General features: G+C 40.9%; 1 protein-coding gene across 2 annotated transcripts; it reads right to left on the reverse strand.

Annotated features, from left to right (window-relative positions):
* Positions 1-303: 303 nt before the first annotated feature.
* Positions 304-27,846, reverse strand: LOC124863484 (integrator complex subunit 1-like). 2 transcript variants are annotated; one of them, XM_047357871.1, is made up of 48 exons: positions 27,725-27,846; positions 27,190-27,311; positions 26,821-27,111; positions 26,534-26,730; positions 26,093-26,230; positions 25,835-25,994; positions 25,638-25,743; positions 23,668-23,854; positions 23,135-23,280; positions 22,905-23,046; positions 22,297-22,473; positions 22,087-22,195; positions 21,892-22,012; positions 21,727-21,804; positions 21,491-21,648; positions 21,183-21,279; positions 21,006-21,097; positions 18,891-18,951; positions 18,621-18,818; positions 18,417-18,546; positions 18,051-18,230; positions 17,800-17,949; positions 17,528-17,707; positions 17,337-17,441; positions 17,072-17,239; positions 16,861-16,972; positions 16,628-16,786; positions 16,399-16,545; positions 16,212-16,310; positions 15,876-16,000; positions 15,500-15,754; positions 15,238-15,397; positions 15,024-15,155; positions 14,576-14,744; positions 13,043-13,169; positions 12,836-12,951; positions 12,656-12,743; positions 10,926-11,176; positions 4,705-4,834; positions 3,749-3,882; positions 2,245-2,437; positions 2,027-2,151; positions 1,822-1,931; positions 1,510-1,623; positions 1,336-1,406; positions 1,163-1,254; positions 943-1,052; positions 304-806 (listed from the first exon to the last, which is right to left on the reverse strand). In XM_047357871.1, the coding sequence occupies exons 2-48, from the start codon at positions 27,242-27,244 to the stop codon at positions 691-693; spliced, it is 6,561 nt and encodes a 2,186-aa protein (XP_047213827.1). In that variant the 5' UTR covers positions 27,245-27,311; positions 27,725-27,846; the 3' UTR covers positions 304-690. The 2 variants fall into 2 exon arrangements, with proteins under 2 accessions (XP_047213827.1, XP_047213826.1); XM_047357870.1 differs by having other exon boundaries at positions 27,646-27,775.

The raw sequence follows: 27,846 nt of genomic DNA on the forward strand, positions 1-27,846 counted from the left end.
CGACACATTCACATTATTCTTTTTATAATTCCACATTTTAAACACAAAAAAATAAAGTCATATTGCTTCATCATCCTGTATTCGTATAAAGAATACTGTAATGACAACAAAACAAACAAAAAAAACCAAGTCTTGACACTTTTACTGTGCAGTACAAGCAATATTTTATTTTCCACCTTTAAAAAAATATGAAGCTAAAACAGAGTTAACAGGTTTGGTGTGATGAAGAGTGGAAGTAACATAAAACTGTTTCTGCTTTTAATTTAATAAACTTCACAAATGCAAAAAAAATCCCTGTAAATGTACGCTTACAAAACCTGTTTTATTTACCTTTCACATGTAATTCTGAGGTACTTTTTCACAGATTATTAAATGGAAAGTCTTAAGCAACTAACTAATGAACCAAATTATACTTTCTATTTATTATAATTACATTAGAAATCAAATGCAATATATTGCCTAAAATATGCAACATGAAATGAATGTTTAGTGGTTACATTCGACACTTAAATTTCAAGATTTTCACTTCTTTAAAAGGGGCTTTTAATGCATTATGCAAAAAGTTATTAATTTATCCAGGAATTATTACTCTGCTTGCTTTAATGTTTTAGGGGAGAATCTTTCATCTGCAAGAGACTCTGGAATACTGAGAAAGAATGACATTATTTTAAGTCAGACAGGAAGATGCAGTTAAGTTGTTGCTTCCATATGAAGCACCTTCATGGATTCAGAGATTACTGAGCTGGTGTCAATTTGTCCATAGATGCCAACCAAAAAAGCCTTGTGGAGCAAAATATCTGCATGCTCTGTGAAGAAAACAGACAACATAGTTTATTGCAGTCACAATTTGCTTCAACGACTGGCTGCTTTGGGTTTTACCCCTTACATACAGAGAGGGGCGATCAGCAATACTTTACTGTAATATGACTTTTAACCTATTACCTTGACAGAGAAGAACGTATTCTGGAAGATTCCTTAGAGCAGTCTGTACCACGTCAAAGTTACCGCTCCCGATACAGTACATGAAAGTTGGCAGGAAGTCCGTCGCCAAGCTACAGTACAAAAAACAAACAAAAAAAAATTTACTCAAAGTAAACCTAAAAAACAGCAGCAATTGTGTTTTTATTTCATGCAATGCAAAACATTTATTGTTCAAACTGACCTGGGATTATTCTGAATGCAGCGCAGGGCCAGGCTGAAGGCCATGTTCCGACTCAAATCCTCAGACGAGGTCATGAGTCTCTGCAGGTCATTCTGCAAGCAGCCACACAAAGTTGTGATTGACAGGTTATATACAATGACATGTAATAAACTTGACTTTTTCTTGTGACTCACAGTGAAATACTGTATGATTTCTGGACTCCTCCTTGACTTCTCATCCACTTCTGTCAACACTTCCAGCACATCTGAGGCAGATGGTTAAAAAAAAAAAAAAAATCACCTTGTTAGTCATTACAGATGAAAACAGTTCATGTGCAGGTGAACCCGCTGCAGCAGTACGTTACCTACCCTCCACTGCTTCTCCTTTTGACATCTTTTTCAAGTACATTGTCATGTCTGCAGCGCTCAGTGTAAATGGAGCAGATATGTTGACCAGAGGCAGAGAGCCGGTAGATAAGTCATCTGCAATATAAGTAGAAAAAGATCATTCAGGAAAATGTACGAGCTTCTTTAAAAACTGCAGGCAAGTGGGAACAAAAAGAGCAGGAAAATCACTGTAAAGATGCTTAGAATGTTTAAAAATGTATAAATATTTAACTCTTTAGGGTTAAAAAATAAACTATCTGCACCGAGAAGGCTTACAAATCCAAAGGTACTCACCATCTCTATCTTCTGTTGTGACATCTGCAGAGGAGCTTTTCACTGGCAAAGTGAGTCCAGCTAGCAGAGATTTTAGCTGGACCAGATCTGGATTTTCTGCACACAGACTCCTAAAAAAGACAAGAAGCGGAACCTGTTTTCCTAAAGATCTCCAGCAGTTTGTGCAACAATCAACTTATATCTGTAAGAGACTCTTCGGACTTACTGTAAGATGTCAGAGTGCTTTTGTAAATAAGGAATGGCAGCTGCAGCATCATGTGTTATGTACTTCTGTGTAAACTGCAGAAACTTATTGATGAAGATCAGCGGAGAACGACTCCTCTGAAAGTTCTACAAAATAAAAAGGTAACATAAAATGTTCCCTTGTGCTTCATTGAAATAAGTTGTGTTTAAATTAATTTAAGAGGAAAATCCTTTGAGCACCTGAAGAACTTTCATAAAGGACAGAAGGCAGTCTTGAAGCGCCCTCTGGTGGTCACTGTGGAAAACAAGTGGTTGCAGGAGCTCCAGGATGGCCAGCACATTGCTAAAGAAGGTCATGTGGTTTTGCTGCCGGAACTCCTGCATGTTTAAGTGAATGCGACCATGTAGGAGTCCTGCAATCATGGGGAGGTGTCTGTAAGAAAAAGGGGACAGAAGTGATCAGTCACCATTTACAAAAGCTGCAACAGCAGTAAAAAAATCAAGAAGATTGCAAAACAAATAAAACAAAGACTAATTACCGTATTTTCCGCACTATAAGGCGCACTTAAAAACCTTTAATTTTTTCAAAAAATGACAGTGCGCCTTGTAATCCGGAGCACCTTATATATGGATCAATTGGTTAATTGGTTGATCCATACTGGTTGTACACGGCGCGCTGTCAAAATGTTTCAGTACGACTGGTAAACTACAAAGCCGCACCGCTTGCAGCATTACGGCTACCGTAGTCAGGGGTGTCGCCGAAGTAATAGCGGTAAACACCTGTACTGTGCTTACTCCTAGTACAACACCACTTGTGTGTGTATTTGAATGTACTGTTGCAGGAATTGCCTGAACTATATGTGATTAGAAGCTCAGTGTATGGGGTGTATGTTTCGTGTGTGTGTATGGAAGATGTTGACATTACTCCTCCGGACAGAGGTGGCGCTGTGTGCTGCCGTAGCTGAGAATCAAGAGTGAAGGAGTGACGTCGGTATTATTGTGTGTGTGGGGTGGGTAGAGACGGCGACCGGAGCAGCGGTGTATGAGTCTGTAAGCCCTGTGTTTTTACGTGCTGCAAAGTCATTAAAAAGAACCCCGAATCTCGTCAACAACTCAGTGTTTTGATGCTGTTTCTTCATGCTCAACTCAGCAACGTATGAGTGAGGGAGTTAACCCCGAGGAAACTAGTAACTTCGGCCCTGGAGAAAGCGTCTTCCCTGTGTCATCAGACTACGGTCAGGGGACAGAAACAGGAAAGGTTAACAGTACTAACGTTTGATTTAGTGCATCAAACTGTTTCTTTTACATGTTTACTGAATCAGGGAAAAGTTCCCTTTCACATTTAAACTAACGTTTGATTTCAACTTCAACTTCATAGACTCCAATGCATTCCTAACGTGCGGTTGGCTCTATTCAATAGAATTCTATGTAGAGGAGACCTTACCATGAGAGTGAATGGAGTTATCAGAACGCTGGTTTGTAGTGTATTAATAAAGTTTGACTGACTGACTTATCTGACTGTTTTGTTGACATTCTCTTTAGCACAGCTCCATCTAGTGGATGCATAACGCAACCCCAGTCAAACGTTTGACTGCAGTAGCTTCTATTCTATGCGCCTTATAATCCGGTGCGCCCTATATATGAAAAAAGTTCTAAAATAGGCCATTCATTGAAGGTGCGCCTTATAATCTGGTGCGCCTTATAGTGCGGAAAATACGGTACTGTTTTTTTTTTTTTTACTTACCTGAGTAAAAGAACAGGATGCGACACAGCCAGTCTCCTACAGGCTAGGTTGGCATCAGAGACACGACCCTCAACAGACTTTGAGTCTCCGACATCAGCGAGCAGTGTGACAAGGCGATGAACCAGTACATCCAGCTGAGAAACATAACATTGCAAAGCATTTCTGGTGCAGTACTGTGGTTAAAAATGGACACAAGAAGCATTCAACAAACAGAAGAACATAGAGTTACACCAACCAGTATTGTATATATTTTTAGAAGTACATATCTTGCCTTCTGCAGTGTATATTAGACTTAATGTATCATATCTCTATTTTAAGAGAAAACCTTAAAAGCCTTATTTTTTTTTTATCCTACTGTGGAGTATGGTAGCCCAGCACGAGCACCCTCAATTTCGTTGTACCCTCAGACTATTCTATTCTAACCAGGCTTCGACTGGTTGATTAAGATTCCTGATTTTCTTTAATGTCTGACCTGCTGATTCAGATGTTCTTTGTACCGACCACAACACATAATTCATTCCATTATTAGGGTTGTAATCTCGAATCAAGCAGAAGTTGAAGGGTTCTAAAAGTAATTGATGATGTTGACTATAATAACCCCATTGATGTGTATATTTGTAGGTAAAAACAAATTTTTATGATTTTTTCTATTTAGCGTGACTATTAAGCTGGTGAAAAAACAAACTAAAGTAAAATATCTTTCCAGGAAATGATGTTTAGGTTAATTGACCCATTAATAGCGGTTAAATTTAGGGGATTACCATAAGTATTTTTTTCACAAACCCTCTCTGATTTGCTCTATTCTCAACTGAGCAGAGGTGGAGGTTATGACTTCCAAGTTTTTGTGTCACAATGCATAATGCAAAGTCTTTTCTACTTAGGAAAACAAACATAGAACAAAACGGCCGAGAAAACTGTTGAATCTGTGGCATATGAGGCAGGAGTGATGTTTTTACCTTGCAGCTGCTACCGTCTGCAGCCCCGCCACTGCTGAACGTGTCTCCAGGCAGGGTTACGTGCTGGATGACCTCAGGGAAGTGTAGATAGATTTGCAGCAGCAGGTTCTGGCACCACTTACTCATTGCACTTCAAGAAAAAAAACAAAAAAATGTAGCTAAATACAGAAACCTGTCTGCTACATTTAAAAGACAAAAACAAACAACTTAGTACAAAAGTAACCAAAAATTGTAACCTTGACGTGGTTTAGTTTCGATGAACTGAAGTTGACAAACTATCAACGCCAAAGCTAGAAAATCTAAGTCAGATTTATGCTATTGATGTACTGACATCTCAAAACAGTAAAAAAAAAAAAAACATGTTCAATTTTCCTAAAGTTTTATTCAGGTTTAACTTTAAAATTAACTTTCATCAGATCTAAAGTCCCAGAGGTCAGGAAGCACTGCAAAGCTAACGTTTCGTTTCTGTCCGCTAACGATAATAATAAAAGCAACATTAATACAAGCTATGATCATAAATAGCATAATGTAATTCAAAGGTATTTACATTTAAGTCACTGCAGCGCCACCAAATCCTCTTACTGGATAAGGCTCTTCTCAGACTCGCACGATGCGGTCTCTGCTAACTGAGGAGTTTATTACGGTCGTGCTTTAAAGCAAACCACAGCGACCTTGAACAAGAGTAAAGGGTTTGCTGGTTGTCAACTGTTTGGGTGTAATTGGAATAAACACCAGCTTATCTGACAGAAAGCTCTCCCAATAAGAATGCCTTACATACCCTCAAATGCTGAGGCAACACAAGGCCAAAACCTCTTTACTTTCGGTGTATTTATACTGCCATGTTTTCACTCGCAAGTATTTTACCAAAAAGCTTAGTGCTACTTAAAATACTGTAATTCTGAAGCAAATTTTGCCTGACCTTGGCCAAAGTTTCCTCATTAAAGGGGTTTAATAAGCAGAGACATATTCATGAAAGAAGGGTTTGCCTCCACAAAGAGTTGCACCCTGATCTCTGACAGCTAAGTCAGAGCAGGAATTCACAACACAGGCAAGTTTAGAGCTTCAGCCTTAATCCTCTTGCCTTCATTATAATACACTGAGCTTTTAAAGAGATCACACTACAGACGACTTCTGCTGGTTTTAATTTCACACCAATAGACCTAATTATCGAGTTCTCCCTGGTCCAAAGCATTGTGCGTGACAGGGGGAGTCTAAGAAGTTCATCTCCACAGAAAAGGAAAATCGGGTGCAATTTAGCAAAAGTCTATCAGTGCAACATAGGAAAATAAAACATTCAGGGGCTGATCTATTAAAGGTTTGCATGTTTAAAAACACGTGCAAACTTGACAGCACGTGTACAAAGCTGATCTAGCCACCAGGTGCACCGAGCATTGCGTCTGTCAAATTTCCATTTAGTGTGTTTGCCCTCATGAACATGCAGAACATATGCCAATTATCAGAATGTGCTAAATACTAAATACTATGTCATCATTTACTCATCATGTGATTTATCAATCATGAAACTTATTGCGGTCAGTTTTTTTTTCTTTGTTTTTTGCGGATCTGAAAGGCAGGTGCGAACTGGCACAGCGTTTCGAACACATGTCTGCAGAAATAAAAATGAGTAGAGACATATCATCTATCCAGTGATTTGGAGCAAGTTGCAACTCTGCATGTTGTTGCGTCTGGATCATTCTAGCGCACCATCACTTTATGGCACAACACCGTTGTCTGGATTGCACTGCAGGAGCGCTTCTACAGGTCCTTCTCAAAATATTAGCATATTGTGATAAAGTTCATTATTTTCCATAATGTCATGATGAAAATTTAACATTCATATATTTTAGATTCATTGCACACTAACTGAAATATTTCAGGTCTTTTATTGTCTTAATACGGATGATTTTGGCATACAGCTCATGAAAACCCAAAATTCCTATCTCACAAAATTAGCATATTTCATCCGACCAATAAAAGAAAAGTGTTTTTAATACAAAAAACGTCAACCTTCAAATAATCATGTACAGTTATGCACTCAATACTTGGTCGGGAATCCTTTGGCAGAAATGACTGCTTCAATGCGGCGTGGCATGGAGGCAATCAGCCTGTGGCACTGCTGAGGTCTTATGGAGGCCCAGGATGCTTCGATAGCGGCCTTTAGCTCATCCAGAGTGTTGGGTCTTGAGTCTCTCAACGTTCTCTTCACAATATCCCACAGATTCTCTATGGGGTTCAGGTCAGGAGAGTTGGCAGGCCAATTGAGCACAGTGATACCATGGTCAGTAAACCATTTACCAGTGGTTTTGGCACTGTGAGCAGGTGCCAGGTCGTGCTGAAAAATGAAATCTTCATCTCCATAAAGCTTTTCAGCAGATGGAAGCATGAAGTGCTCCAAAATCTCCTGATAGCTAGCTGCATTGACCCTGCCCTTGATAAAACACAGTGGACCAACACCAGCAGCTGACACGGCACCCCAGACCATCACTGACTGTGGGTACTTGACACTGGACTTCTGGCATTTTGGCATTTCCTTCTCCCCAGTCTTCCTCCAGAATCTGGCACCTTGATTTCTGAATGACATGCAGAATTTGCTTTCATCCGAAAAAAGTACTTTGGACCACTGAGCAACAGTCCAGTGCTGCTTCTCTGTAGCCCAGGTCTGGCGCTTCTGCCGCTGTTTCTGGTTCAAAAGTGGCTTGACCTGGGGAATGCGGCACCTGTAGCCCATTTCCTGCACACGCCTGTGCACGGTGGCTCTGGATGTTTCTACTCCAGACTCAGTCCACTGCTTCCGCAGGTCCCCCAAGGTCTGGAATCGGCCCTTCTCCACAATCTTCCTCAGGGTCCGGTCACCTCTTCTCGTTGTGCAGCGTTTTCTGCCACACTTTTTCCTTCCCACAGACTTCCCACTGAGGTGCCTTGATACAGCACTCTGGGAACAGCCTATTCGTTCAGAAATGTCTTTCTGTGTCTTACCCTCTTGCTTGAGGGTGTCAATAGTGGCCTTCTGGACAGCAGTCAGGTCGGCAGTCTTACCCATGATTGGGGTTTTGAGTGATGAACCAGGCTGGGAGTTTTAAAGGCCTCAGGAATCTTTTGCAGGTGTTTAGAGTTAACTCGTTGATTCAGATGATTAGGTTCATAGCTCGTTTAGAGACCCTTTTAATGATATGCTAATTTTGTGAGATAGGAATTTTGGGTTTTCATGAGCTGTATGCCAAAATCATCCGTATTAAGACAATAAAAGACCTGAAATATTTCAGTTAGTGTGCAATGAATCTAAAATATATGAATGTTAAATTTTCATCATGACATTATGGAAAATAATGAACTTTATCACAATATGCTAATATTTTGAGAAGGACCTGTATATAGCCCAGAAAAGGTGTCCCAGATTATAGTGGTCTGCAGCATGTTCCACAACATATTCACATTAAAAAACGGTCTCACACACACCTGAAAGAATCGGGTGCGTGCCTGAGAGATTTTTTTTATGTTTTATTTCCTTCAGTCTCCCTTCTGGGATTCCAGAAACACTGATCCTGTCTGTCTCATGCTAGTCAGAGGAGAAGCGTGGCAGCTGCAGTCGTTCGGTCCTGCGCTCAACACTGGGGCCAGTTCAGGCCCAGTGCACTCAAAGAAATGCCCAATAAATGTCAAAACACTTTTAGCTGGAATTGATGGCAAAGAGGACCATTTTCTCATCCAGGGCAAAAGGGCAGGTGCTTGAACACCATTAGGGGTATATCTGTACACATGCCTAAATGTGTCCAAACTCTCCACGGTGACAGCCAGTAGCACACCCAAAATCCTAATTTAAATAGGACTGTCCACACTACTTTTCATCTGTTATCTACTGTGCACGGAATCTTAGATCCCCCACAACACGTCCATTAATGGCACATGCATTTTTTTGTTTGCGCAATAAATTAAGAGCTCCTTATTTGGGATCTTCGTAGATTAGGCCCTTAGTATTTTTTGTGGATATTTTGAGGAAATGATATGACGTGAATGAATGATCAAGCACTGATAAACATAATCAGTGAAGCAAAGCCACTATTCTGTAAACAGTCTAACAATCTTCACCACTACACCAGTATGCAAGGCATGAGTTTGTATGCATGGTTGTCCTGTGTCTCTGTGTTGCCCTGTGATGGACAGGAGATCTGTCCAGGGTGTACCCCGCCTCCCGCCCAGTGTCTGCTGGAGATCGGCACCAGCTCCCCGCGACCCTGCAAGGACATTCGGGTATAGATAATGGATGGATGGACTGTTTATTGGAGCTAAAGCAACTGGATTATTAAGATAAAATGAAAAAAAACATTCCAAACTGAATTACATTTAACCATAAAGCGTTTGAGCTGGTATGGGACTGCAGTAGAGCTGCATATCTTGGTCAATCTCATGATTCCCCTTCAATTCTGTTCAATTGAAGCATTTAGACGTGGTAAAGACAACTTGATGTTCAAACTGTGCATTAGGTGACTTAAGTGACTGAGGTGGTATGGTAGTTGATACAGACAGGCTGGTCTGTGTATTTCAGAAACTCTATTCCTCTGGTATTTTCACGCACAACCCTCTCTCAGAATTACAGAGATTGGTCTGAAAAAATAAAAAATATTCAGTGAGCAGATGCTGAGGACGTTAATGCCTGGTTGATGTCAGGCTGGTTCGTGATGACACAAAAGTAGCAGTATCTCAAATAATCACTTGTTAAAACTCAAGAGTAGTAAATTCCATCTCTGTACGTACAACATGGTACACTTTGAAGCAGATGCGCTACAGGATCAGAAAACCCCACCTTGGACAACTCCTTTCAGCTAAGAATGAAGAACAGAGGCTACAACTAGCGCAGGCTCAGTGAAATTGGACGACTATACTTTAGAAACATTTCCTGGTTCGTTGAAAATTGATTTCAGCTACAACATTGCGGTGGTAGGATCAGATTTTAGAGTAAACATTAAAGCATTGATCCATCCCGCCTTGTATCAGTGGTTTAGCGTGGGTGGTGTAATGTGTGGGGGATGTTTTCTTGGCCCACTCTAGGCTCCTCAACACCACAGTCCATCCTTTTATCACCAAGTGTACCCACTTTTAAAGACTACATCCAGCAGGATGATGCACCATGTCACAAAACTCAAATAATTTCAAACTGATTGCTTAAACATGACAATGAGTTCACTGAACTCCAAGGGCCTCCACAGTCACCAGATCTGAATCCGTTAGAGAACTTTCGGGATGTGGTGGATGTTGCGTCATGGATCGGAACTATGTGATGCTACTATGTCCATATGGACCAAAACATTGTGAAATTACCTTACAGCTGTGCTTCTCCAGGCCATATTACCCTCCATTTACATTTTTAATCAATGTTAAATTATTTAGTGAATATTAGTAAGTAATTACTTTTTCAGTTTATTTTTGACACCAAATCACCTTCTTCTTTCATTATTTAATGGCAGTTGGATACTATGTTGCTGAGCTAGTCGTGCAGCTTCATTTTTGCGATTGAAAAGACCAATTGATGATGCACATTAAGAATGTTTAACATTCACATTGCGATGTATTTAAGAATTGGGAAAATGCCATAGGTTTTGTCTTCAACCTCAATTGCAGAAATGATTTGCAATGGAGCTCCCAGTGGATGTAAACACCCCAGAAATCGGAGTACGGCCATCGTCTTTAAATCCTTTAACTGTAATCATCAAACCCAAAGTGAATAAACTCTGGAGCAGTTTGTGGTGTGAATGTGAGCCGCCATCAGTCCGACACAGCTAACAGGTGGACGCTGCAAGCTTGAGTTAAATGTCTTCCTGTAACCATGTATGCAATGCATTGTGGGATGCGGTAGAATCAAAACAAACTAATAAAAAAGGCTCTGCATCTTTTTCTTAAAGCATAAAGCCTATGCAACTTTTCAAGATCTATTCTCACACTAATGAGTACATTAAATTCTCAGTGGCTCAGAACACAGCATCTGCTTCCTGTATTTACATTCGGTACTCCCACCCCAGACACATCTGACCAATAAACAACCTGAATATTTTCACATGGTTTTTAGTGAAAGGTTTTGGATTTCTCTGTGTATAAAGGAACTGAACCACAACAAAAGGTTACAAGGTAACAAACTCATCAACTGATTCGGACCAAAGTAAATTAAAGTAAAGTAAAAACTGGAGTGAAAACGCCTTTAATAAACAGGTAAGGAAATAAAAATCTACCTGTCATCCCACTTCATTGTGCAGTTAATGAGGTATTCTGATACTTTCTTGATGTTTTCAAGGGATCCATCACAGTAGGAGTGAAGGAGGGGGAGTCTGGATTGGATAAGGGAACAGGAGGCCTGGTCCAGGACACTTTTATCATCACTGGGTGAGTTGACACTACTGAGCTTTGACTCTGACAAGATGAGGTCCACTAGGCTGATGAGCTCCTCAGAGCTCAGTCGCAGTACAAACTTCTCGGTTTTCTTCTGTAAAAGCAAATAGAAAAGCATTAGAGTTGTCAACCTCACAAGATCTAAATTTATCTCAGAATCGGAATCAGCTTTATTGCCAAGTTTGTACAGACAAACAAGGAATTTGACTCCAGTACACGTTGCTTTCATTAAAAAATATATTTTAAAATGTACATATATACACAATTGACTTTACAACAGAATATATGAGATCAGTCTAAGTATGCATGGTGTTGTTCTGGACTGTCAAGTGTTCATCAGAGAAACAGCCTGGGGAAAGAAACAGTCTCTGTGGTGGCTGGTTTTAGCAGACAGCGCTCTGTACCGCCAACCGGAAGGTAAAAGCCTAAACAGTTTGTGTGCATGGTGTGTGGGGTCTGCAGAGATTTTAGCTGCCCTTTTCCGGACCCTAGACCTGTATAAGTCCTGGGTGGAGGGAAGGACAACCCTGGTGATTCTCTCTGCAGCCCTGATTGTTTGTTGCAGTCTGGACCTGTCCTGTTTAGTGGATGAGCGAAACCACAGACAGGACAGACTGAATTATTCAATTCAATTCAAAAATACTTTATTAATCCCAAAGGGAAATTAAATGTTGTTATAGCTCATATTATGAAGGTTTCCTCAAAGAGCCGTTGTAGATGCTGATTGCTGTGGGCAGGAAGGATCTCCTGTAGCGCTCCGTCTTACAGCAGATCTGAAGAAGCCTCTGACTGAAGACACTCTGTTGTTGTAGGACAGTCTCATGAAGAGGATGCTCAGGGTTTTCCTTAATGTTCTTCATTTTATGAAGAATCCGTCTTTCCACAATGATCTCCAGAGGTTCCAGAGGAGTCCCCAGAACAGAGCCAGCCTTTTTTATCAGCTTGTTGAGCTTTTTTAAGTCCCTGGTTCTGATGCTGCTTCCCCAGGAGCTGATGGTAGAAGAGATCACACTTTCCACAACAGACTTATAGAAGATATGCAGCATCTTGCTGCAAACACCAAAGGACCTAAGCTTCCTCAAGAAGTACAGTCTGCTCTGTCCCTTCTTGTAGATGGCTTCACAGTTGCATCTCCACTCTAGTCTGTTGTCCAGGTGAACACCAAGGTATTTATACTCCTCCACCACCTCCACTTCTTCTCCCATGATGGAAATAGTTTTTTACTTATTTCTGTTTCTCTTAAAATCTACAATCATCTCCTTTGTTTTAGTCACGTTCAAAATGAGATGATTGTTTCCACACCATGCCAAATTATGACAGTGTAGAAGATGACTAGCAGCTCCTGTGGAAGGTTGTACTTTTGGAATTGCCTTAGGAAGTACAGGTTCTGCTGGGCATTCTTACGAACAATGTCTATGTGTGAGGACCATCTCAGGTTTCGAGAAATGGTGGTTCCTAGGAACCCGCAGTGGTCCACAGCAGACACAGTGTTGTTGATCTCATATTATCTCACTTTTCAGTAGAAACTATAAGATGTCAACAGGGCAGTGTGAATATAATACTTTAATGTTACCTGAGGGATCTTCTGGTCACGTCCTTGCCAGATGCGTGGAATGTGACTACATGCCCAGAGGAAGTCGAGGGCTGATGATGGATCCAGTCTGACAAAAACAAACAAAACAAAACAAAAACAGTTATTTTGTAATGTAGTATAAATTATTAAACTGCAAATAATATTGCAGATAAAATGTACTTGTAGTCTCTGTGCTTGCTGAGCAGAGCACTGATGCACGGCAGCAAGGTGGACCAGTTGGACTGGTGAGTAAGCAAGGCCAAAAGATAAGGTCTGTAGGCCGGGGTGCCCCGTGCCTAAGACAAACGAAAAAGGGATCATTAATGCAGCAAATGTTTCTCTCATTTCACCAAAGGAGGAAAAGTTCCTGCAGAAATTTTATTTTACCTTGTTGAGGGCAAAAAGCAGTTTCTGCTGCATGTCCGGGCACACCGAGGTAACTTCAGGGTCAAGATGCTCCAGCCAATCAACCAGCAGCCCGGAGTTCAGTCCTGACTTTGTTACCTCAGAATCGCTGTGGAAGGGTCAAACAGAAGAGTTAGACCCTAAACTTTGCTTGCCTTCAAATTTGGGCTCAGAGACTTACTTGCAGCTTGAAATATATATTACAATAAATTAAATACATTTTGTTTGCAACAACCAAAGAATATAAACTAATAATCCTAGATGGTCTTGGTTGCCTTCAATTTGGAATTCAGCCCAAAAAATAAAAAAGATGAACCAAAATGAATGTGTCTAAAGATTATTCTATTCATCCAATGACTATAACCTTTTGTTTGTAACTTTTCAAATCTACCACTGCTTAATAAGGTCAAGCTATTTCTCAGTTTGCACCTGCCTTCACTGAATCGACTGATAGAAATTGGAGATTTGTGTTCATATGAGTATCCGCATGGCTAAACGCACTGAGAGAACATCCTGCAAAGCTTCAAAATGACATCCTGAATTACAAGTTTAAAATAGCTTCCTGTATCCTCTCTGCTTGTAAAAACAACCGTTGCTCAGTGGTCCAAAGTACTTTTTTCGGATGAAAGCAAATTCTGCATGTCATTCGGAAATCAAGGTGCCAGAGTCTGGAGGAAGACTGGGGAGAAGGAAATGCCAAAATGCCAGAGGTCCAGTGTCAAGTACCCACAGTCAGTGATGGTCTGGGGTGCCGTGTCAGCTGCTGGTGTTGGTCCACTGTGTTTTATCAAGGGCAGGGTCAATGCAGCTAGCTATCAGGAGATTTTGGAGCACTTCATGCTTCCATCTGCTGAAAAGCTTTATGGAGATGAAGATTTCATTTTTCAGCACGACCTGGCACCTGCTCACAGTGCCAAAACCACTGGTAAATGGTTTACTGACCATGGTATCACTGTGCTCAATTGGCCTGCCAACTCTCCTGACCTGAACCCCATAGAGAATCTGTGGGATATTGTGAAGAGAACGTTGAGAGACTCAAGACCCAACACTCTGGATGAGCTAAAGGCCGCTATCGAAGCATCCTGGGCCTCCATAAGACCTCAGCAGTGCCACAGGCTGATTGCCTCCATGCCACGCCGCATTGAAGCAGTCATTTCTGCAAAAGGATTCCCGACCAAGTATTGAGTGCATAACTGTACATGATTATTTGAAGGTTGACGTTTTTTGTATTAAAAACACTTTTCTTTTATTGGTCGGATGAAATATGCTAATTTTGTGAGATAGGAATTTTGGGTTTTCATGAGCTGTATGCCAAAATCATCCATATTAAGACAATAAAAGACCTGAAATATTTCAGTTAGTGTGCAATGAATCTAAAATATATGAATGTTACATTTTAATCATGACATTATGGAAAATAATGAACTTTATCACAATATGTTAATTTTTTGAGAAGGACCTGTACATAAACTTTTCTCAAACAAAGTTAAAGGGTTAAATAATTAAAGTACTCACCTCTTTGTATCCAATTCCTTTTTCACTGTTCGCTCCTCACTTTCCTGAAGGAGCAGGGATATCACCATGGCAACAGGCCCAGCAGCCCCATTCTGAGTACCGACGGTCATCAGCAGAGACAGTAGCTCCTCCAAATATGGCGACTTAAACTCCATCAATCCTTGTAACACTGGCGTAAAAAGAACATATTTGTTAAATCTGACAAAAGCTTCAGTTTCTAAGCCTAAACAAACACTGTTTAAGCTTAGAAACTGAAGCAGTCTGAGACCCAATCAGGCTGCAGCTTTGCTTTCTTCTATTAATTATCATTATTATTATTATAATGATAACTTTTCCTTGAAAATATTAGCAGGCCTCACATATTTGAGCATTATTTTTGCACAGTGACCAGTTGTAGGAATTATCCACAGACCCCAGTAACTCTTTTGTTCCTCAGCTCCAGTGTTACCTTTGCCAATGAGCTCAGCTTCAGCATTGCATCTTTCTCCAGCCTTCAGCATTGTCATGACAGCTCTTAGTGGCACCTCAGGGTCTCTGCGAAACGCCAAAGCCTCGGCCAAATGTATGAAAGCTGTACGCACTGCAAACCATTGGCACACCCATCAAGTCATTCGCGCAAACATTAATCCACAAGCATATGACAAACAGTTAAAGATTCTCACCGTCACTGTGTCGTTGTATGTGAGTGCTCTGACCGGCGAAGGACTTGAGAAGGGACTTCAGAGGTCCGGCCTCCACAGTTGGGTTGTCTAACCACATTGACATCTCATCGACGACTTTTAGGAATAGCGAGGAGAAAGCAAGGTCCTGGGATACAAGACGCTGCAACGATACGAGATAAAACACAATCAGACAGAAACAATATATCCAAATACATAACAAAACAGGGAAAACAGTTAAGCGCCACCTGCTTGTGACTTTCACCTGATACAGATGAAGCTGGCGCATTAGAGGACAAGAGAGAACATGGCTGCGGTGCATTGAAATGACAATAAGCCCTGCATGGGTGGAAGTGAGCAGGGTTGCGATAGCCTGCAGGAGACGAAAGGCCATGCCCCCCTGCTGAATCTGCCCTTGCCTGGCCCGCATCAGTTCCTTAGCCAAGGCCTGCTGCAGGGCGAGAGAGAGCTGACTGGGAGGAGGCCCATGCCAACGAGGGTCCACCTTTATGGGGAAAATCTGGGATGGAAGAAAAAAAAACAGGTCAGATTTATAAACATGCTTAAGTACTACATAAGCAACAAACAAGAAATAAAAAGTAGCTAAAAAGGTTGTTTAGAAAACCAAAAGAAATAAGGACCTGAAGCAACATGCCAGTGAGATCATCCTCAGGCCCGACTGATGGAAGTTGAGTGGTTGCTCTCATTTTTACGGAGCTGTGAGGTGTTTCCAAGGTAACCTTTGCCTTACTAGTTTCCAATGAATCTGCCATAAACAAAAGTATTCAAGTATCAGGAAACCTACACATTTGTTTTCTAATTTTTAACTCGTGATTTATAAATCACTGTATTAAATTATGTACAAGTATAATGACATAATAATGTTTCGCTTATAAAACTTAAAGCATTATGGATATTCTGTTCAGTATTAGTAGAAACCGTACATCAGCAAGAATCTGGAAGATGAAGTAACTGACCTCTTTGTGAAGGAAGGGAAGAGCTAAGCAGAGAATGGAAAGTGTGCCCCCCAGTGGCACCTCGCTCATGCTGCACCTCAACCAAATGAGCCATGTAATCTGTTGATGAGGAAATAAGAAATTATGATGATTTTAAACATAGGCTTAGATAATGTTTCAAAAGACGAATATCTGCAGAAAAGCCTACGTTTGTCCATGATGTTTTGCTCCAGACTTTCTGGATCATGAGAGACAGCCTGATCCAGGTACTGCAGGAGTTTACTCATGCTTGAGACGGGAATGCCAAAAGACTGAACAAACAGCAGCAGCTGCTGAGGCTCCAAGTCCTGTAAAGCTAAGGAATACAAGTTGTTTGGTTCATTTAAAAAAAGACTTACTCATAGAAGGTATTTTTTAGGTATAGTAGGACTTTGTACCTGCATCTACTAATTGAGAGACCTCTGAACGGATCATCCTCAGCTTCAACCAGTCCGGCAGCAGTAGAGCCTCCTCTGAGGTGTCAACCAGGAAAGCAGTAGGCAGAGGTTTCTTTTCAGGAAACCAGATGCTCAAGAGAGCAAAAAAATCACTCTCTCCTATAGAAAAAACAAAGGATATTCATGTTCTTCAAGCTTCTTCAACAAAGCAACCCTAAAGTAAACAGGACTACCTTTGGGTGGTCCCAGTGTCAGCAAGATGACCATTGCATGGACCACAAGAATGTGCATCGTAGCCGTCTCCCCTGTGGTCCAGCGGAGGAACACTTGGTCCTGAGACTCTGACTGGGATGGAAAATAAAAATAAAAAAACAAACCTTGAGATCTTTTACAAAGCTTAAACCAAAGTAAGGAGGTTCACTTAGTGGTAATTGTTCATCTCACCCAGCTGTACAGATCCTCGCCCTCCTTAGTCTTCCTCATCCTTTTGATGTAGGTAGAAAAAATAGTGAGGAAAGCAGATAGCACTGCATTAGATTCAGGTCTGCTAGAGTGTTTGGAAAACAAATTGTTCATGATGGTGGATCGCTCCACGATCAGACGGGCAATGTCCTGTATGAAGAAAGACAGCGAGAAAAAAAATCGTTTAGCACCGATTTGGGCAAAAAACTGGAAGTAAGATAAGATCTAAGCAACTTGCTTTGATTACCAGTGCAAGGTCGTTATGAGCTGCCTGCTCCTCAATGGGAGCATGCTGGGAAAGGTAGATGAGGTATGCACTGATGGTCTGTGGATCTGTTTCCATGTGAATGGCCTTTAAGCAGAAACATTTTTAACTCTTACAAAAAGGTTTCACACATGATTCAAGTGTGTGATGGCTCACTGCTGAGACAGACTGACCTGCTGCAAGGCGGTTGAAGTCATGCCCCGGACGCTGTCAAATAAGGGGAGCTTTGGGAGGTCCTGCAGCAGCCACTGGTAACCAGGGAGAAGCTCAGCATCTGCAGAGTCTTCCTCCATGGGCTGCTCTCGCTCCTCTCCATCTTTTAAGCCTCCTTCACTCAGCACCAAAGATAAACCCTGCATATACATAAGTACATTATATAAACTCACTGTGTTCTCATGACACAATGTGACTAGCAGAAGGTTTTTATTGGCTTTAAGTATGGTACCTTCATGGCTAGGACTCTAGAAGCAGCTTGGGAAGAGCTGAGACGGCGCAGGAAGTAATCCAGAACTTCACAGGTTGTCTGTTCGTCAGCTTTAGAGCCCAAGAGAAGATCCTGGAGTCGCCCAAGTAACTGCCTCTGCTTTTGTTGTCGCTAAGAGAACAAAGTCAAGAGCACTTAAGAGTCTGTATTTGGTGTAATCCAGCATGCATTAACTTTAATTCAGGATAGTCATTAAATAAAAGAAAACATACTTGTCTCTTTTTAGCTTTCTGCTCTTTGCTCTCTGCATCTTCATCATCCTCCACTGGCAGGCCGTCATCTGCAGCATCGTGCAAGAGAAATTCACACAGACACTGTACTGGAAGCACATCCAGGGACCCCTCACTGGACTGGACCAAGTCGGCTAACCAGGGCATGGACTGAGAGGATGCCTTTAAAAGATTAAAATACAGTTAAAGGACTTACACAAAGAACTTCAACATGTAGATAAAACACATTTTCCCCTATCTAATCCTTAGAATAGCAGCTGAACATCTATGATCACAATGACAAGAACAGAAGGTTTTGATTTGAGTGGTATCAAGGTAATATTGAACAGTTGTGTTCATGACCGTCACCTGTCTCTGGATGATGTTGAGCAGGAAGTCAGGGCTGCGGCTGCGACAGAGGAGATGACCGAGACGGAGAGACTGGTTGAGGCTTTTCACCTGCTCCTGGACCTGAGGAGGAGGCCGACGCGGAGGACCCCTGAACACAAAAACGCACACATTACGGATTTCATAAGAAAAAAGTTTTAAAATCAGGATCTCTTAACATCTTACTGTGGGTCCAGGCTGGTAAGCTGAGACAGCAGCAAGCTGTTGCTCTCTGTGATGGTCTGTTTAGTAGAGGCAGCCGCCAAATGGCTCTCAAAGGCCAAAATCTCCTGCTTCTCTCGTTGGGAGATTTGCAACTCCCTGTTGATCATTTCTGTCTTTGTGTCCTCGTCAGCAATGGTACATGGCGGGTACGTGTAGTTACTGTGAAATAAAAGAGTTTTAGCTGTTGTTCACATGAAAATGGTGTTATTACCATTCACAAGCGTTACTTACTTTGTCATTACCATCTCCATAAGCATTTTTAGTGTAGGATAACCATCCCAGGCAGCCGAGCCTGAGGAGAAAAAATGTTGGAACATAATATTTACAAAAACATAACTTCAATGTGTGATAAATCAAACTAGTGCTTGACTGTAAAGAAGAAGGAAAAAGAAACATAGTTTAAAATTCCTTACAAATAAAAATCTAAACAGTGTGGTGTATTCAGCAGAGTTGAGAGCAAGTCATTGTATTTCAAGTCACAATTAAGTCTCAAGTCTTTCCACAGAAGTCTCGAGTTAAGTCCCCTAGAAAAGGCGTGAAAGTCCAAAGTTGAATCCAAAGTCAGGGCATGCAAGTCTCGGTTCAAGTCGAAGTCCTACATTTTTAATTTCCGGTCGTAAACAAGTCATTTGACCAAATATGTAATTTGATCAGAGTAATAATAATAATAATAAAGGGTGCCAGAACAACCAGAAAGAGGAAGTGAACTTCAACATTATCTCAAACTCAGTGCTGATATTGCTTTTTACAGTAAATATTAACTGAAACAAAAATAAATCCAGTAAACTAAGCAATCTCTTCCATATTGACAAATAACAATTTCTTCACAACTTAAAAATACTTTCATGTTAACCACCTGCAACAGTAAAAAACCGCTTCTACAATATTATATGAGTAACATCAGCTGTGCTGCTGCCTGCTAGCTTGGATGCCCTGACTGTGTTTGTGGTTCAGGCTCAAAGCACAGAGGCCTTAGATGTTAAGCTAACATTAAGCATACATTTATATATTAGCACGAATTCAGTTTTTGGCCCACACGTTTTCTTCACTCAAATGTATCTCTTGATTAAATTATATTCTGTGCAAGCAAATAAAATGATATATACATTTTCTCTGTTGTGTAAATTGGGATTCTCAGAATTGACTAAAACCTGGCTGGAAATAATAAATCCAACAAAAGAACAAGAACTCAAGAAGAACATAAGTGACAGTAAAATACAGAGGATCATTTGAATAAAAATATTTTATGTTTCTTCTAAAAAACAAACAAAAAAAAACACTCCCATTATAACTTTAAGGAAGACATCTCAGTTGCTCTCTGTCTTAAAACATTTGGCACTGGGTCTCTCATCCAAAACAATGCACACAGATTTAGGGCAGCTCTGGCCTCCCGTAAGGCATGTTGATACAGCCGCTGGCAGTAGTTGTGTCACTTAAAGGCCTTAACATTATGGTGCAGAGATATGCTGCATAGTAGCATACTTGTTGTTTGGGTGATGCGTAGCTTTTTTACACCTCCCTGATAGCCCGGGATGTCAGGACCTCTCCATCCCCATCAGGGTCTTCGCTGTCACCATAGGACCCAGAAGAAAAACGTGTAAACAGCACGGTAGATGCAGCGTGCAGGATGTTGGTGTACTGGGCTCAATCGCATGTCTGTTGCAGTTCCACAGTTGCATGCCAGGAGCTTTTCCATAGTAATGCACAAATCTGTTTATTGTAAGATATCAAGTCTTTTCAGCTTACAAGGTTCAATTTATAAGTCATTGGTCTGACTCGATTCTAAGTCACACCACTGGTATTCACCGTCCTTTACTGTGATACCCTAAATCAAATCAACTGCACCAGTATAATTTAATTTAAGTATAAATGCAGCTGTTCTTTGAAGGTCTCTGAGAAGCTGCAGAGATAAATAGCAAAGGTGGGAGAATTTGTTGATAGAACAGATATATTAGCCATGCACTCCATAAATCTGGCCTTTATGGAAAAATGCCGAAGTTATTGTTGAAGTGAAGCCATAAGAAACACTGTAGCGGACGCAACAAAAACATAGGTGAATGTGTTCTGGTCAGATGAGACAAAAAATGAACTTTCGGGCCTACGGTGTTATTTGCAAAGGAAATCCAACATTTCATGTCAACCTGAAAACAGCATCCCCATAGTGACACATGGTGGCGGCAGCATCATGCTGTGGGGATATTTTTCATGGAAAGCTGGTCTGAGATGATGGGAAGATTGATGGAACAAAATACTGCAATACCAGAACAAAACCTGTACAGGCTGTGAAAGGTTTAAAGTTCAAGGATGAATACTTTGCGTGGCACTATATGTATGTCATTACTTTACCTATTTTTTGAGGATTAAAGGCAGCCACCACAAGTAACAGGAGCCATGCCTTCCAATAGAGCGTCGATATTGCCAAATTAGGCGGTTGGTACCTTAAGCAATAAGAGTCACGAGTTATTTTTAGATTGTATGACCCAGTGTTTGTCTTTAAAAGCCATTAGAAGACCATTGTCTTACCCTGCTGGCAGCTGAATGTTCTCTGGGTGGTGGTATGTGCACAGATTCAGCACAGCATCAATTAGCTGGATTCTCTCCACTCTCAGGACCTCTAGATCTATTCAATAGAAAACCAGATAAACACTACTTAACTAACTTCTAAAGATAAAACATGAATGAAGGAGTTCCCTCTTGGAAGAAGTCGGGCAGTGCATTAAGATGAGGTACAAGTGTTTAAAGAAATGTCCAAACATTTTGCCATAGCGTAAAATAAACAAATCTGTGACTGTGATTGTAAACCGCGACAGCTGGAGCAGATCCTCACACACCATCAGATTGAACTGCAGCCGCTCTCTTGACCAGGTGATCTGCGAGCTCCATGGCGTCGGCTGGCCCCAGGGGCAAATCACGGGACAGCCCGATGACCAGGATGCGCATCAGAGTGTCCTCGAGCAGCGGCACCTCAGAGCAAAGGCGAAGGAAGAAACTGAGGAACAGGAAAAAAACAAAACATTAAAGCCATTGAAGACAGTTTGAAAACAAAATAGGTTTAACGTAACCTCACTTTCTGTCACTTTCTGGAGGCCAGTTGTCCCACTTGTAATAGGTCTCAGGCTGCTCGGTGAAAAGCACTTTGTGAAGGCTGCACGCGAGGAGATAAAGTAATAGAAACATAACTAACGTGCAGAGCTAGTTTGACAGTAAACATGTCAGACAGCTTTATACTCACCAGTGAACATAGTCTTTGGCACCCACTTTGCTGATCGTAGGGACCACAGTGTGAAGCCACCACACGGCGTCTCTCTGGATGGAAGCAATCTGATTCTGGAAAGACCTCAGAACTTCTAGATCTGAAAAAACAATTTTTGGTTCAACAAAAAGCTAATTACATATTATCAATCCATCACTATAACACTTCTCATACTTTTTTTCTCCCCTTTGTCCCACGCAATGCCAGCTTCCTTAACTTGAGCAGTGATGCCCAACATCATGGAGACTGTGAGTAAATCCGTCACCTGGATCACAAAGCGCTCCTACAGAGAGGGATTAAAACGAACAGCTCTATATCAAGTTTAAAGAAATAAAGCAAACAGCTGAAGTGAAGCAAAGCGGGGTAACCTTCATGTCTGCTTACTTTGAACTCCATGTCTACATAGGTCGCCTCTTTTCTCTCCTGCATCAAACCGAAACAAAACGACTGGAAATTGATCTCATGCTTTGTCTGTTTGATGATCTCTCTGAGCAAAGCTCTAGAGGCTCGCAAGTAATCGTCCTTATTGGTTAGCAAGTCCTGGAACACCATCGCCAAGAACTGTAGATGCAACAACAAGAAAGTAAAATCACTTAGAGAAACAACACTTAAACTGATAGGAAAAAATGTGGAGGAGAGGAAATCTCCAGGGTCTCTGCTCCAGTTTGCATTTTTATTACATTTTAAAGCAATGCATTTATGGCAGACATTTCTATATACTGGCCAGGTTTAAGATAGACATGGAAACTGAAAACAACAGGAAGTGAGTAGATAAAAAACATTGATATGTGGATGAATGGATAGAAGCCTATGTTTGCTTTAGAGTATTAGGCATAGAAAAATGTCTAGAAATACAAATGTTTTTCTGTACTTTATTTTTTTCCATACTTCTCCAGACCTACAAAATAATTAAATAAAATTCTACAGATTTTCTGGCCTCGTAGGAACCCTGAATGTATGTTCACATTAAATATAAATGAGTCCAACTTCACCTTTGGTGCTTGCTCTGGGCTGTGCTGCAGCACTGTGTGCAGAACCTGCATATTGTTGGGATTCCTGGCATTAGAAAGCTCGTTGAAAATCACCAGCTTCACCATCGTGCCCAAATTGTCTCTATGTGCATTTAGCAGCTCTCTGGAAAGGAGCATCCAAAGCACATGTTAACAAACGCAGAAATGTTCTATAACAGGACCGATGTATGACAGCATTTAGTTACACACACCTGACACACAGCATGTAGTGGTTCAGAAGGACTTTAGGCTTCAGCCTGATCTTGATGAGGCTAGAGATCACCTCCATGTCGTCTGCTCCGTGTGTGCTGCAGTTCATGCACAATGACATGAGGAGATCCTGAGCGGGTCGAGTCAGCTGTGCACACAAAATAAAAAAGTTCTGCAGTCAGCCGTCATGCATGAACATGGGGAGTCTTGATTATGTTGGCACTATACATACAGAGATGGTTTTAGCCTTTATATTCCTCTTTTATCATTACGGACATTACAGTAAAACTTTCTACTTTACCAATAATAATAGATCATATAATATTTACATATATATAGCATATATAGAGCAAATTAAATGGCCGTAGCACTATTTTAAAGTGATCAAAATAACAGCACCACAAATTAAATCTTCAAAGCAAATAATGATCACATTTAAACCTGGGAGATTTTATGCCATTAGGCTTATTTTTAAAAAAAAAATCAAAACTCATTTTGCATAAGACAATATCCAGCATTTGTGTGAACTTCTCACCTTTGGGTTCTGGAGCCACATCTCCAACCTCTGCACAGCCAGAAGACGTGCCTCTTTGTAGCCACATGTTGCTGTGAGCAGACGCAACAGATTTCGGGAGACATTGTCCATTGGTTGCCTGCGGTTCAGCTGATCCCTTAAGACGTCAAGCACATAGTCCTCCACACTCTCTGCCAATTCCTCATACCTATAAAATGACAAATGACCAGAAAAAAAATCCACAGGAATTAAAGAGATTTTTGAAAGATTTTTTTTCAGTTCATTTCAATTGCAAATATCTAAATAAAACAAACAAAAACAGGCATCTACCATTTAAATCCAGCTACACACGTGGACAAAATTGTTGGTACCCCTCGGTTAATGAAAGAAAAACCCACAATGGTCACAGAAAAAACTTGAATCTCGCAAAGGTAATAATGAATAAAAAATCTATGAAAATGAACAAATGAAAGTCTGATATTGCTTTTCAAACATGCTTCAACAGAATTATTTGAAAAAATAAACTCATGAAACCGGCTTGGACAAAAATAATGGTACCCCTGAAAATAATGTGGCCAAAGGGGCATGTTAAATTAAGGTGTGTCCATTAATTAACATCACAGGTGTCTACATTCTTGTAATCAGTCAGTGGGCCTATATATAGGGCTACAGGTCATCACTGTGTTGTTTGGTGACATGGTACCACACTCAACATGGACCAGAGGAAGCGAAGGAAAGAGTTGTCTCAAGAGATTAGAAAGAAAATTATAAACAAGCGTGTTAAAGGTAAAGGTTATAAGACCATCTCCAAGCAGCTTCATGTTTCTGTGACCACAGTTGCACATATTATTCAGAAAGTTAAGATCCATGGGACTGTAGCCAACCTCCCTGGACGTGGCCGCAGGAGGAAAACTGATGACAAAACAAAGAGATGGATAATACGAACGGAAACAAAAGAGCCCAGAAAAACTTCTAAAGAGATTAAAGGTGAACTTCAAGCTCCAGGAACATCAGTGTCAGATCGCACCATCCGATGTTGTTTGAGGCAAAGTGGACTTAATGGGAGACAACCAAGGAGACCATTGTTGAAAATAAATCATAAAAAAAAGCCAGACTGGGATTTGCCAATTTACATGTTGACAAGCCACAAAGCTTCTGGGACAATGTCTTATGGACAAATGAGACAAAAATTGAACTTTTTGGCACATCAGCTCTATTTTCACAGATGGAAAAATGAAGCATATGAAGAGAAGAACACCATCCCTACTGTGAAACATGGAGGAGGCTCTGTTATGTTCTGGGGCTGCTTTGCTACATCTGGCACAGGGTCTCTTGAATCTGTGCAGGGTATAATGAAATCTCAAGACTATCAAGGGATTCTAGAGAGAAATGTGCTGCCTAGTGTCAGAAAGCTTGGTCTCAGTTGTAGGTCATGGGTCTTGCAACAGGATAATGACCCAAAACACGCAGCTAAAAACACCCAAGAACGGTAAGAGGAAAACATTGGACTATTCTGAAGTGGCCTTCTATGACACCTGACCTGAATCCTATTGAGCATCTTTGGAAGGAGCTGAAACATGCCGTCTGAAAAAGGCATCCTTCAAACCTGAGACAACTGGAGCAGTTCGCTCATGAGGAGTGGGCCAGAATACCTGCTGAGAGGTGCAGAAGTCTCATAGACAGTTATAGGAATCATTTGATTGCAGTGATTGCCTCAAAAGGTTGTGCAACAAAACATCAAGTTAAATGTACCATCATTTTTGTCCAGGCCTGTTTCATGAGTTTATTTTTTTAAATAATTCTGTTGAAGCATGTTTGAAAAACAATGTCTGACTTTCATTTGTTCATTTCCATAGAATTTTTATTCATTATTACCTTTGTCAGATTCAAGTTATTTCTGTGACCGTTGTGTGTTTTTCTTTCATTAACCAAGGGGTACCAACAATGTTGTCCACGTGTGTAAATGAGATCAGTACTGGAAGAAATCATACCTTGGGCTAATTTGGCCTTCATCCTCGGGACTAAGTTTCTCTTCTGCTATCAGTAGTTCAGTCTGACTGTCATCTTCATCTGGTGTTGATGGATGAGGGCTGTCACCTAGTAAATCCAAAAGCAAAAGACAAGATCAGCACTCAGGTAAAAAGCCACAGCTGTGCCTAAATCAGGGCATATTTACAGCATACTCCACCTGCACTGAGATCCCCAGCAGTGCGACCACTGTCGGCCTGCAGCAGCATACTCTTGGGTGGCATCTTTGTAGCAAAAGCCGTCTGGATGTTATCAACAAAAGTCTTACAGTGGGAGCTGTCAACCCATATCCTTTCTCCAAGCGAGTCTTCAATGTAAACCTAAAAAAATGCAATCAATATGATCACGTGCAATCACACTTCATGCAAGATAGAAATTACTTATATTTTGCCTATTTTAATTTTCCAAATGTTCTTACTTTGACAAAGATCTCTGGCCAGTTCTCATCCTCCTCATAGGCTGCCATGAGCAAATTGCACGCCAGAACTGACACCAGGCTGTTGCCTTTTGCCTTAAAGTTGATGGAAGCGTCCCGACGCAGGAGGCTACACAATGCCTGGTGACGACATAGACAGGTCAATAGTAACCAAGATTTAGTCCAAATTTAACAATTGTAAGATTAATTTACTGAAAAAGAATTTATCTTTATAATTAGATTACTTTGCAAGTCTAACTCTGGATTAATTGAATGTGTTTGCTATGTTGGTGACAATGTTATATTACATTAAAGGGAATTGTGTAATTTTAACATGTCAACAAATCTCAAATTTGATTCATTTAATCTCAGTTGAATTTGAAAATCGCATATGATTTTATTACTACTACTTTAGAATCAGTGGTTCTCTGGACAATGCCTCACCTCAATAATTCCCTGGGTAGCAAAGACATTGGGCTTGATTTTGGCCAGAAACATAAGGCTGAGGTACAGAGTGATATCCGGTTTGGCTCTGTTCATCTTCAGTTGTCTCACTGCTCCACACAGCAATCCCTCCACACGATCATCATTTCCCTCTGACTCTGCAGCTTCAATCTCATCCAGCAGGACAGCTGGAGACACTGCACACACATGGAGCAATCTATTATTAACAGAAGGATTTTAGCAGTTTAATTGTCAGATTATGTAGTGACACAAGACAGGTGGTGTACCTTCAATTGGTACCACTGAAGGCTCCTTTATTGAGGGTGATATAGCCCTCTTATCTACTGCTGCAACATCTGCAAGGCGTCCCAGAGCACTGACAGGAGGTGTAGTGGCTAATTTGGGTCTCTTGGTTAGGGTAGACAAACCAGATGAGGAGGGTAGAGTGGAGGAAGTCTCTCTCTTACGGTCAGCAGGTAAACCTGTTGATGCTGGCTTTAGGAGGACAGGAGGTGCTTTGGGCTCTCCTGTCTGGCTCTTTGAGCCCAGAGCGATGAAATCCCCTGGTGGAGGATGGCCTGAGAAAGAATGATAGCACATTTATTGTTTATAATTTACATGAATAAGACTGAGGCTGGCTTTTTAGATTTTCCTACCTGATGGTTTTGCAGCACTAGGGCGCCTCAGTGTTGTAGGTTTTGGACGATTCATCTTTATGGACAGGTGCAAGAACTCAAACAGCAGGATGAGATAATGACATTATTTAGCTTTGAGGAGCCTGCAAATGATCAAACAATAATGACAAAAACGCAAACGATTGTGTTACAGATTAAAAATTACAAGCCATTTATTTCAGTCTCATTATGCACCCTTCATACTCCGTATAACATCAATACTACACACATTAGTAACAAAGTAACAAAACATGGCTAAAGCTAGTTAGTTTAGCAACTTAAGCTAACGTAACGGGCTAACGTTTTAGCATCAACGACAATTACAGTTAGTTTTTCTCTACCCTGAAACCAGAAAGACATTCAGAAAATATACACGCTAAATAAAAATGATTAACAGTGACACGAAAACAATATGTCTTCATAAAACATACAAATTACCGTCTCAACAAAGATACCCAGAGGTGTGAGCAATGATGGCTTCTTCTGTTATTGTTTTGCAAACAATAAAATTACTTACACCGCCATCATCCGTCAGGTGGTGTCACGACAGCAAAGTGGGGCTGAACTGAATTTGGCTTCTCTTTTAATAATCTTTACTGTTAGAAATATTTATTATGATATGATAATGATAATAGCTGC

This window comes from Girardinichthys multiradiatus, chromosome X (genome assembly GCF_021462225.1).
Source record: "Girardinichthys multiradiatus isolate DD_20200921_A chromosome X, DD_fGirMul_XY1, whole genome shotgun sequence".
Classification (NCBI taxonomy): Eukaryota; Metazoa; Chordata; class Actinopteri; order Cyprinodontiformes; family Goodeidae; genus Girardinichthys; species Girardinichthys multiradiatus.